This window comes from Grampus griseus (genome assembly GCF_964374135.1).
Source record: "Grampus griseus genome assembly, chromosome: 5".
Taxonomy (NCBI): domain Eukaryota; kingdom Metazoa; phylum Chordata; class Mammalia; order Artiodactyla; family Delphinidae; genus Grampus; species Grampus griseus.
This window is the reverse complement of record NC_138998.1, coordinates 98,183,991-98,196,758: the sequence shown is the minus strand read 5'-3', so window position 1 is coordinate 98,196,758 and position 12,768 is coordinate 98,183,991. Positions and strand designations below refer to the sequence as shown.

Genomic DNA, 12,768 nt, shown 5'->3' with positions numbered 1-12,768 from the left:
GGCTCTAGAGCGCAGGCTCAGTAGTTGTGGTGCACAGGTTTAGTTGCTCCGCGACATGTGGGATCTTCCCAGACCAGGGATCGAACCCATGTCCCCTGCATTGGCAGGCAGATTCTTAACCACCACACCACCAGGGAAGTCTCAGGACATTCCTTTCTGACATTCCAAGATCATGGAACTTTCTCTAGGATTCCCAAGGACTGTATCTGTACTTTGAATACCCTTAGTAGCAAGTACTAATACTTGAATACCAACCAATCGCTTGCAAGGCAAGGTCCTTTTAAAAGAAAGCTTGGTATTTGAAGAAATGTTTCTTTAATGGTTCCTGGTTTCCTACTAAGTCAAGTGCAACCTCTTCACTCTATGACGAGGTCCCCAAGTCTTGTTTGCTCAGCGTTCTCTCTTTGTGCGCTGGTTCCACGCCCTGTAAGAGTCTGCACTTTTTCTCAAGATGGTCTCTTCCTGTAATTTTTTTCTTTACTACCTCCACACCAACCTGCCACATTTTTTCACTTAACTGAAGTCCTGTTTTTCAAGGTCTGCTCCATACCACTACTTCACACAAGCCTCTTGGGCACCTTCTTCTGCCATCACCTCACCTCCATGCTGGTGCCATTTCTCTTGACTTCCATAACTTGGCATTTTCATTGTATTTTACCTGAGGGTTTAACTTAAGCCCCCCACCTAGAAGAGACATGGGAATGTGATCACCTGTTTCCCCTTTCTAAGCTATAAACTTCTTGAGGTCAGAGACAAAGCTTTATTTTCCTTTGTATTTACCTTTATATCCCTTATAGTACCTAGAGGTGCACCTTGTAATGATGCCCACTAAATAAATATGCGATAAATTGGATCTGTGACCGCTAAGAAAGTGAACTGTATATCTTTCTGTTTATGTTTCTTAAGGCTTACTTCTTCCACTTTTATTATTTCAGAATGTTGACAAACAGACTCTGAAGTGTAACCCAAGACCTGGGAAGGTAAGCACAAGTTTCTTAGGTAGACTAAAATAAAAGAAGTAAGGTTACTTTTACGTTTGGGAGTTTAAAGTAAGTACTTTTAACTGACTTAGAACATGATTGTTTTACTCAAGGGTTTAGCATCTAAAGTAATATTTTTATATATTTAGGATGTTTTATTTTCTACATTCTAGGACATTTTGGAATTTTAAATGCATTCTTAAAATTAGTTATTGTGCCTACTTACTGTGTGTTGCAGCTGGTTATCTATGATCTCCATGGAAGTAAATATAAACAAGAGATCTACTGTAATATTCCCGATGCTACATCTTGGTCCTTTCCGAATGGGGTACTGATAAAGGTTGTAAGGGGCTGGTAAGAGATCTCTTAAAATTTATAGCATTTTCCCCCTAAATTAAGTGTTTTCTTGCTGTTTATGCTTTATGTTTTTTGTATTGAGGTCACATTCCTTTTCCTCTAGAATAACTGTTTGAAACGTTATTTGTATTTTATAACTTAATTGTTCTCTTTATTTACTGTGACAGAAAATATAGGTTGTTTTTAGTACTTACAGCCTGCAGTAAGTAGTAAGTCCTAATATATACAGTATATATAATCAGTACCATTTTGTAACTGCATTATTAGCAGGATAGATTTGGCAAGTTTAGTTGAAGGCTTCAATTGAACGAAGCATAGCTTTGAAAATGAGTTCAAAATTTGTGGGACACTAAGGAATGTGAAGGCCACATGCTTAAAGTCATTTGTATCGGGCTTCCATGGTGACACAGTGGTTAAGAATCCGCCTGCCAGTGCAGGGGACATGGGCTCGAGCCCTGGTCCAGGAAGATCCCACATGCCGTGGAGCAACTAAGCCCGTGCACCGCAACTACTGAGCCTGCGCTCCAGAGACTGTGAGCCATAACTACTGAGCATGCGTGCCACAACAACTGAAGCCTGTGTGCCTAGAGCCCGTGCTCCACAACAAGAGAAGCCACCACAATGAGAAGCCCACGCATTGCAATGAAGAGTAGCCCTCACTCTCCGCAATTAGAGAAAGCCCACACACAGCAACAAAGACCCAATGCAGCCAAAAACAAATAAAATAAATTTTTAAAAAGTCATTTGTATCACTGATCTGCTCAAGAAGTGAAAGATTCTTTGTATGGTGTAAAAATGATGGAAAACCTCATTTGTTATTATGGACCATGTCCCCTGGACATGTGGGGGCCAGAGTTTCTTTGTCCAGTGTTTGCGTTACCCACTGGTCAATCACGTTAAAGCAGTGTCGTGTAGTGTATCTTCATGTTATAAAATGAGACACATGTGCTCTGTTGTCCAATGACAGGAAAATTAGGGTAGAAGTGGAATTTGGAATTGTTAAGCTATTGTTTTTTTTGTTTGTTTGTTTGTTTTGCGGTACGCGGGCCTCACTGTTGTGGCCTCTCCCATTGTGGAGCACGGGCTCCGGACGCGCAGGCTCAGCAGCCATGGCTCATGGGCCCAGCCACTCTACAGCATGTGGGATCTTCCCAGACAGGGGCACGAACCCGTGTCCCCAGCATTGGCAGGCGGACTCTTAACCACTGTGCCACCAGGGAAGCCCCAGCTATTGTTTTTAATGTAAATGTGTATACAGCATCTGTAAAGTGTATGTATACATAAATATAGGCACAGGCATAGACTGTGGTGCTGTGTTCAGGAAGTATTACTTCCAAGTTCTGTGCACTTTTATTCTTCACTCTTTGCTTATCCTTACATTAGCATATTTATCATTGTTTCAAAATAGGATTATATGCTAGTAGTGGAAAATAGCCCAGATATTAAAATTTACGTAGAGAAGATGGTCTGTGAATTATAAGTATCATTTGTTTTATGCCTCGTTTCTTAGAAAATTAATTATAACTGATCATGCTTTCATATTTGTTCAGCTGGATTTTATATGAGAAACCACATTTCCAAGGTCAGAAATGTATACTAGAAGAAGGGGAAAAGGTGTTAAATCATGACTGGATCCTTCAGAACAGAAAGCATCCACAAAGAAACTTTGTATTGGGGTCTATCAAACGTGTCTTAAAGGTAATGGAACAGTTGATTTTATCCCTATTTTTTATTTTATTTTGTTTGTCATGTAGTAAAGCTGTACTTTGGCCCAGCAATGCTAGGAAATGGTTGCTAATATTTGTGCTAATTTTATTAATCTTCGTATCATATTGATAATTTTTTGACCAGATATGTATAAAGTGTTAAGTGAATGAAAATTTAAAATATTACATGTAATCTGGCACATAAAATGTTACATTATGTATATGTATTTTTAATAGTAGTAGGAGTATACCATCCAGACATCTTTAGGATAAGATATTTACAAATATATCTTTTTCTAGTGTAGATTTCTATTCCTCATTGTAGCTGTGTGTGTGTGTGTGTGTGTGTGTGTGTGTGAGTGTGTGTGTGTGGTGTTTATGAGAAAGGGGGAGAGAGACGAGTGTTAGAAGAAATTAGAGAAGGAAGGATGGGGAGAGGAAGCGAAAAAGTGTTGCTTTTTTATTTTCTGTTTAGAAAATATTATTTAATACTAAGATGAGGAAGGTCTTGCCACATAATGAAACATTTTGTGGGAAGTGCCTTGGTGGTTTAGAGGAGGGGTGAGTTAGTGATAATGACAGAATTCTCCCATGTATTCTTAAGAGTTCCTTCGGCAGTAATGTAGTCCATGATTTAGCGCAGTGACTCCTGTGACAGTCGTGGACATATATATTTTTCAAATTATGGAGATTCCATTTATATGCTAAAAATGTCTAAATTGGAGTGGACCCTATCATGATGACTTGAATCAACATTATTTAACCTTGATAGTTGCAGATAGCATATAGAAAAATAAGAGGACATACAGGAAAACTCATATTATCATAAAGGAGTGTCTGCATGAATTAATACCGTCTGCAAAACTGTTAAACAAACCTTTGTCTAACAAATGTTTGTGTCTTCTTTTGGACCCAATACTGTGATAGGCATTGGGAATAGAAATACAAGTGATGTACGGTCTTGTACTTCAGATTGCTCAGAGTCTAGGTCAGAGACAGCTGAATCACATGACCATATGATGTGAGAAGTACTACGCAGGGCCCTACAGGTGCTCGAAGAAGAGGTGCCTCACCCAGAGGAGGTGGTACCTGATTGGCATCTTGACTGAGTGAACAGGAGTTAGGCAGCACGGGAGATGTGAGGGAGTCCCTAACAGAGCCACATGTGTCAGATACTGAGGTGAATGTTGGTGGCTTGCTGGTACTTCAGGGAGATTGATGGCTACAACATAGAGGGCAGTGTTCGTTTTCATTGAAGAATTTAATCGCAAGCAGTTCAGCTCAGCAAGCAGCATTTGAGTGCTCACATAATTAGCTAACTCACGAGAAATTCCTTGAAACAGATAATTAGTTTGTAGGTGGAATCTTCTAAGATTTAAATAATGTGTGGTTTTGTGCCTGCCTTGTGAATGTCAGGCACTGTGCCAGGCATAGTGGGGGAAAAAAAAAAAAGATGAATAAAGTATTGTAAGCAGCAACCTCCACCCAGAATCAAGCAACAATAAAATCAAACAAAACTTCAATCTGTTGAGCCTGGGTATATAAATGGGTATTTGCACTTCCGCCATTTGCTTCGAATATATTATAAGAAAGAATAAGTCATACTTGCATTTTTTTCTTCTTCCACTGTTTGTTTGTGGAGTCATTTTTTAAATTGCAGTGTTAGTGCCCGCTTGTCTTGGACATGCTCGCAACTATTAGTGAGGAAGGAAAATAAAACTATTGAGCATTGAATGGAAAAAGCATTAGCATTGTTCTAAATATTTTACAAAGCAAGAATCAGGCATCAAACTGCTTCCTTTCTCCCACCTTGTCAAAATTCTGCCTATCGATAGCTTCATTTTCCTGGCAGCCATTCCAAATTCACCTAGGCCTACGCCAGCTTTAGCTTGTTCCAGCATCTTTTAGGGGCTCTAGTCTGAGTAGTCAAACTTTTAATGTTCTTTAAAGAAAATACTTTCATGATGTCTTTGTTTTGCCGTGAATAGATAGAGCAAGTAACAGAAGATACCATCAGTCATCAGCAGTTGTAGATTCTGCTCAAGGGTCATCTTTGCCCCCAGTGGAAATAACTGGAGGTGGGGTAGCAGTGCAGTGAGTCTTGAGTCAAGTGCTTTCTTTTCTCAAACAGAAAGAAGGAATATTGCGCATTACTCTGTTTATTACGCATTTAATATTTATTTTCAAAGAATGACATTTCCCTCTTTCAGAAGTTACTTAGGTTGTGCCCTCATTAATGAGCTGAGAAGAGAGAGATCTGTTGTTCGATCAGGGACTGGAGGTATTTCATGTAAGGTGGAGGCAAGTTTTTCTTACTGTTTTTGTAATTCATTCCCACCCTGTTTCTCTCCTATAGCTTTGTCTCCATTCCTACTAGTCGCTTTAATAGTCTAAGCTTGTAGATTTCACCAAGATATTATAAAGTATATCATGACTAGAAAAGTCTGGGAGGAAGCCATATAAATTCTACCAGGAGTAAACTGCTTCTTGTTGCTAGGTTACCATAAGGCGCCCTTCAGTTGCTAGTGTTTACTGCCTTTGTCAAGAATTATACAAATCTTGCAAAAGACATTACTTCTGTGAATAGCCACCGTGGAGAAAATAGAACTCATCAGTGAAATCTTTTTCAGTCAACTAGAGAAAAAAATTTGTCCTCTAGTAAAGATAGTTGAGAGCATAAGCATTCTTATTTTTATTTTCAATTTTTTAGCCATCATTATGCTTTTTCCATTATCTGTTTCCTTCTGTGTTGTGGTAGACTCATGCCTCTTAGCTTTTTCCCTTTTAAAATACACCACCCAAACATTGTTTGTATAACACAATGCAGAGGAAACTTATTTGTGTGAGACACTTAGTTATGTATTCTGTTACTGTACCTCAGATCCCTGGGGGTACATTAGTATGGCAGCATTTCAAATAATGTTACTAGAGCTCTATTTTTAATAGCAAACAAAAGAGTCTTGAAGATTGACAGGTGACTTCTGGAGATTTCTGGCTGTTTTTTAAATGAAACTTTAGAAGGAAATATACCTTTTATACTTTAAAGGATATTTTAGGTTATACCTTTTTACCGTACTGCATTTTAGAACTAACTTTCTGAAAACAAGATGTATCAACTTGCTTGCTTTTACATATTAATAAGAATGATTAAGAACGATTAATAAGAGAACTCAATTTGAAGAAAGATTAAAAAATCAGAAAATTGCAGTTTTAAAATTGCAAAGCAGATTATAATAAAAATATAATTGTTTAATAACTGTCACCTCTAATTGTTATTGCATTTACCTATTTTATTAAAGCACAATCATTTGAATTTCACAATGTCTTGGATGAGAATTATGCTACTGAAACTTGAGTTGTGTAATTAAACATTCATGATTACTGAGATAGATTGTGTGTTCAGACAGAAGCACATCTGTAGTTTTAGAGAAGAGAAAAATAATTGTGGTTTTGATTCTTTAAGAAATGATAAGGTATTTTTTTAAATTAATTTATTTTTGGGGGGTCTCTCCCATTATTCTTTTTTTAAATTTTTAAATTATTTTTTTAACATCTTTATTGGAGTACAATTGCTTTCCAATGGTGTGTTTCTGCTGTATAGCAAAGTGAATCAGCTATACATATACATACATCCCCATATCTCCTCCCTCTTGCATCTCCCTCCCTCCCACCCTCCCTATTCCACTTAGAGGTGGTCACAAAGCACCTAGCTGATCTCCCTGTGCTCTGCAGCTCCTTCCCACTAGCTATCTATTTTACATTTGGTAGTATATATAAGTCCATGCCACTCTCTCACTTCGTCCCAGCTCTTTTTTGAGTTAGGACTTGACTACCAAAAACAAACTTATGGTTTGCAAAGGGGAAACGTGGCTGGGAGGGATAAATTAGGAGCTTGGGATTATCGTACATACTACTGTATATAAAATAGATAACCAACAGGGACCTACTGTGTAGCACAAGGAACTCCACTCAGTGTTCTGTAATAACCTATATGGGAAAAGAATCTGAAAAAGAATGAATATATATATATATATATATATATATATGTATATAAAACAATCACTATGCTATACACCTTAAACTAACACAAGATTGTAAATCAACTATATTCTGATAAAATTTAAGAAAAGATTTTCGTAAGTAATAATACAGACAATTTTGTCTTTAGTTACAATAAGGGAAACATTTACCAAGGTTAGAGAGGCCAGAAGCAGAGGTAGTATGGATACCAGTATGACTGAAGAGTTTTGGGGAGTTAGTATAGCTCACTGGGTTGTTGCCATATTATAGAAAGGAAAACAGAAATATAAATTTGAAATGCTTGGGTCTTGAGCCAAGGATTATGATGAGGGAAGTGGTGTTCTCACAGGCCCAGCTCTATAAAGAGTAAGCTTACTCGACTGGTGGCCTAGGCCCATAATCAAAGTCTTGGCCTTGATGAAGAACCTTGACAGTGGAAATTTTAAAGGAAAGTTTGACAGGACATGGTGACCGTGGACGTGTGACGGAGTATAGGTTCAAATTTCATAATGCCTTTCTTCTTCAAACCAACTTGTACTAAAGAAAATAAATACCACAAGTAGGAAAACATTTCCTTTGCCCTCACCTCTAATTCCTATTTCTTTTGTCAATGTAAATTGGATAACATGCTGAGGGAGCAGTGCCTCTCTGTTATTTATTTTTTATGTTCCCCATGAGATCAGCTTTTATTTAACTCCCTTCCTCCCTATGGCTTTGTTATGCTTCTAAGAAGGAAGGCTTACAGACTCTTGGCACTCAGATAGTTTGGTAAATCTGAACCTTGGTTAATGGAGCAAGACTTTTAAAAACAAAGCAGAGAGAATTGGAGTAATACTTTTTCAATCAATAATATTTATAATTTTCATGTTATCAACGTAACTCCTTAGAAAAATTTATTTTAACAGACTGGTAAGGAGAAACAGTACTTCCTTTAGGCTGTTTTTGGATAGAAATTCAACTGAACAATGAGAATAATTGTAACTGCATGTCCAGGGTGTTGAGAATACTGGAGTGTGTGTCTCTAGATATTTCAAAGCCAATTTTTTTTTCAGGATTGCAGCATTCCAGAGATAGAACTTTGCCCACAGTCTGACCCAGCATGTTGTCCTATCTACCTACAGCAAGCAGTCCCCAATTTGGAAGAGCTGAATATCCCCAAATCTGTGTCTCTTACTGTGAAGTCAGGAGTGTACGTATCCGTTTCTCTTTATTACAGTGATTGCTGGTTACCAAAGTTAACTTTTTGTTTAATGTTTCAATTGGTGACATACACATTTCTGAAGTTTTAGTTAATTTTACTGTTTATACTTCTGGATACCCAAGGAAGACTTTTGCAGGGATTAAAACAGATTCTGTCTTTGTTTGGATCCAATTAAGTCTTTGGTATGTGACTCACAGGAGCAGATACAGATTCTCAGACGTAGTTCTTGATAGCTGCATCCATTGTCTTTTCAGCTACCAGACTGTGGGACTGAGAAATAAATACATGTCCCTGGCCTAAAGTTCTGGAGCCTGAGCTATTTGTAGAGTGTCTCAGTGCTGATAGTTATTGAGGGCCTCGTAGGACCAGGCACCTTTTTATTACTCCTCTATTCCTGGAAGACAGGTAGAGCTGCTCTCATGTCATGAATGAGGAAATTAAGTGGCTTGTCCCAGGCTGCCAGTTGGTAAGCGTTAGATTTGATACTAGCCCTTTCTGATTCCAAAGGTATCTTCAGGACTGTGGATCTAAATTCAATCTTAATTCAGTCCCAGATTGGCTTAAATCATAAGTTTTGTGATGTCTGGTTCAACATGGATGCTTCTCTCTTTCAGCATTTTCATCTGCTCTGGAGATGGTTAGTGTCGAATTTGGGGGTCACTGTTGGACATCTTTCTTCATCTCCCCCAAGTGTAGATTAGAACTGTTGGGCAGACCCAGTAATTGACATGATCCTGAGAAATGTCTGTAATTATCAAGTTTAGCTGGTTGCTAAATGGGTTTTTTAGGAATCTTATTTCAAATGCTGTTCCTGAGGCAGCCCAAGAACTGATATTGATTCTAAAACTGTGGGTCAAAGGTATAAAACGCTTAGTGGAATCCCTACCTCTTATTGTCCTAGTTTAAAAAAGAATGGAATATAGTGGAATGGTTTTTATTTTTCAGTTACATCCTAATTGTAATTGTTTCACACCTTTTAAATATTGGAAAATTCTAAAGAAAGCAATGCCAGTGCTTGGAAAACATATAATAAACTTAGGATAGTATCTGAATGTAAGTACTTAACAACTTGTTAACTCATTGTTATATGCTGTCTGGCAATGTCACTTTGAGTGTGTTTTACTAGTGTAATTCTGTGACAGAGGTTTCTTTTACTTTTTGTAGCTTTTTTTTTTTTTTTTTTTAACTTTCAACTCTTACAGAACCAGATTAAGGTATTCCTATTATACTTTAACCAACCATTCATTTCTTACTTAGTTGGCTTGCCTACCCAGATATTAATTTCAAGGGGCAAGCCACAGTTTTGGAGGAAGACCATGGACTCTCTGAGATTTCTGCAGCAGAAATGAAATCATTGCATCCACTTCAAATGGTAAGCATATTTAAAAAGAAGCATTTTCCCAAGTATCCATGAATTCAAAATTAAGATAGCTCTGATGATTGGTCATGCATCTCGGTCTTGAGAAATGTATATGTATCCTACTGAATGGGCAAACTATTCATACATTGTGTTTCTGTTTCTTTCAGTGTGTGTGAAAATATTTTAATGTTTTCTAGAAGACAGATGTCTGAATTTACTTTGTGCTAAATTTATCACAATACAAGCAGTTTCTTTATAGTAGTATTCTGTGAAAATTTTGCAAACTTTAAAAAGTTCTGAATTTGTTTTTTTGATGCTTATTAGAAAATTGCTTGTTGGAAATTATACTCTTCCATTGCAGTAATGAATGATAAGTTCAGCATTAATAATAAATGGGCAGTTCTGTCAATGGTTGCCTTCTTAAAAGTAATAAATGCCTGCATTAATGATTTATTTTGTTGCAAACATTTTTACTTGAGGGGCAGACTTCAGTTAAATGATACTATGTGATAAACCATTATGGTTGTGCTGTGCCTTTAAAAAAGCAACAGGAAAAACTGAGAAATTTTAAGGAATATCACAGTGTGGAGTACCATTGGAAACAAGGAAATTATAAACTAGAGCTTTTGTGAGGAGTGGGTTACCTTTTATGCTCTACACCCCTGTGGTCACAAAGATAGTAAGTGTGATACGACGTGTTGATAGAACTTGGAAGAGGAAGTGCTCTCTCTAATGTAGAAAGCCCAAGCAATTGTAGAGAAGCAATTTAGTATTATGTGGTTTAGAAATGTACTCTGCCAGATGAAAGTTTTAAATCTACTAACAGCTCCACTGTTTTGAGACACTCCGCTGTGGGGTTAAATCTTTAATTGGTCACATGTACTTAAGCACTAAAGTTTGGTTTCCTTCCTTGTAGCGGTTATACTCTAGAAAGTATCTTTTAAGATTTCTTACCCCATCTACACTGATGTAGAGTAGTCTGACTTGATTTTGACCACTGTAGAGTTCTCTACTTAAATTTCTAAATTTTAAAATACACAACTTAAATTTGACTAATATGTAATCTTCACTGATCAGATTTTTATATAACCTACATACATCACTTAGTTACTTTTGAGTACTTTAAATATGTGTATGTCTAATATTAAAATTTCTTGTCATCTTAAGGGTGGACTGAAAGTGGAAATGCCTATGAACTTAAAGGTGAGTCTTAAACACACTTTGGTAGCAGGCTAAAAAGTTTGAGTATTAATCTTTAAGTATTTTGGACTATTAAAATAAAAAAATGATTACCTGAACGTATGCTAATAATAGCTAGCTAATGCGTATTGGGGTGGTGGGAAGTGACTGCACACAGTGGTTGCTGAGAGCCCAGGCTTGAATGAGGAGAGGGCTCAGTATGCAAAGGTGGAGGTCTGTTCTGACAACCTAGTCAGACCCAATAAGTACCTCCTAACAGGGTGGAAAGATGATAGGTTTGATATTTGTTTTGTGGAGTGGTTGAGGTGACAGCTAGACATTCAAGTGGAAATACCTGGCAGACATTTGGGCGTGACGCTGAGGATGGAGATCAAGGATGATGGAAGGAGGTGTAGGCAGCTCCTATGAGGTGATGTCAGTTTGAAAGTATGAGTATCTGAAGGGAACGGTAGAGGCAATGAAACCTGGGGTAGTAATAATGCCAGGATTAAGTACGTTTTGGGAAAGGAAAAGAAATGGAATTAGAAAATTATGGTAAAGAGAGATAGGAAGAAACCCTCTGTTTAATTAAGTTACAGCATTTCCAGAGACAGGCAGGGAGACAGGGATTCATCCTCCTCTCCTCCAAAACAAGGCACAACTCCTCCAGCTTTCCCATTTCTGGGCTTCCTAATTTTTGGAATTGACTACCATTTTCTCAATCACATAGATGGAGTTTTTTAAAACTTAGTATCTGACTATCTCTAATACACCTTGGCTGTATGTTGGAATCATACATGTGTGAGCTTTAAAAAACTACTTATGCCTGGGTTCCACTGGAAGAGATACTTTTTTTGGTCTGGGGTGTGGTTAAAATTTTTCAAAGCTTCTTAGGTGATTCTAACATACAACCAAGGTTTCGAACCAGTGACCTAATAGTTTCAGAATTAGTTGTGACACAGTTAGTTGTGACACTCCCTGAGTGATGTCTCAATCTCCTTGTCTGCTGAATGAGAATTTCAGGTGCGACAGGCTGGGAGTCTGACAAGTTGTAGAGGTGTGTGAAAGGAATGGCTATCCTAGATAGTCACAATTTTCACGTTGTTAGGTGTTGGCTTATGACTTACTCATCAAAAAATTATTGCTTCTTACTTAGTTTGAATGTGTTCAGCATATGTAGCATGTATTAAACCCAAATAATACTTCATCACTTCCAATAAACACTCTGAAAATTTAATACGTAGAAAACAGCAGGAACAGTACTACATATTTTTTTCAGCCTGTATAATGTTCTCAGTTTGTTTTTTTAATAAAGAAGCTATAACTTGCTGGTTCAGTGTGTCTAAGCATGGGTCTTATTTGCCAATTGTACACAATTGTGCCATTAGCCATAAATAGGACCAAGTGATAAGAGTGTGGATAGATGAGCGCTGTTATCACTCTTATCACTTTCCTGTGCTAAGGGCAGCTTGTGTTTGGGAAGTAAAGAGCATCAGAATGGTAGAAGAGAAGAACTACTACCAATCCAAGTTTGAAGTAAATGAAATACTAGAAATCTGTTTCCTACTACATTCCCTCCTCCCCCATTTGAACCAAATATCCAATAAAAATACCAAAATTCTTTCAATCATTTCAAACTTTTAGGAAGTTTTGTATTTAAATTCAGGAATTTGCATATCTAATCCTTCTCAGTGATTAGTAGTGACCATACAAGCAGTGCTACAAGACACAGCATGTTCTCTCAAACCAGTAGATAATTTGTCATTATGCCCTGGAACCCCTAGAGAGTTTTTATTTCTTATAGAGGACATTAAATAACTGTAAGGCAGGTCTGTATCAAATTTTGAACAGAGAGAAAAACGTAGAAAGATAATTCAAGAACCAGTTATAAGACAGTTTACTCCATGAGATGGTCCTAGGATTTGGGTAACTAGAACAATGTAATCATGCTTGAGTATAGTGATA

The 12,768-nt window shown here is 37.4% G+C and overlaps 1 protein-coding gene across 3 annotated transcripts in view; it reads left to right on the top strand.

Moving 5' to 3' along the window:
• CRYBG3 (crystallin beta-gamma domain containing 3) overlaps window positions 1-12,768 on the top strand; it is a 116,501-nt gene that overhangs the window by 45,704 nt on the left and 58,029 nt on the right. For 2 of the 3 annotated variants that reach the window (XR_014296798.1, XM_082655166.1), the window contains exons 5-10: window positions 936-980; window positions 1,219-1,334; window positions 2,888-3,035; window positions 8,116-8,252; window positions 9,522-9,636; window positions 10,792-10,827. Coding sequence is in view for 1 of the 3 variants with exons in the window: in XM_082655166.1 (XP_082511292.1) it covers window positions 936-980; window positions 1,219-1,334; window positions 2,888-3,035; window positions 8,116-8,252; window positions 9,522-9,636; window positions 10,792-10,827 (597 nt within the window). In the remaining 2 variants the exon portion in view is untranslated. Of the gene's footprint in view, window positions 1-935; window positions 981-1,218; window positions 1,335-2,887; window positions 3,036-8,115; window positions 8,257-9,521; window positions 9,637-10,791; window positions 10,830-12,768 lie in introns of those variants that run through there. The other variant, XR_014296799.1, reaches the window with a different exon arrangement.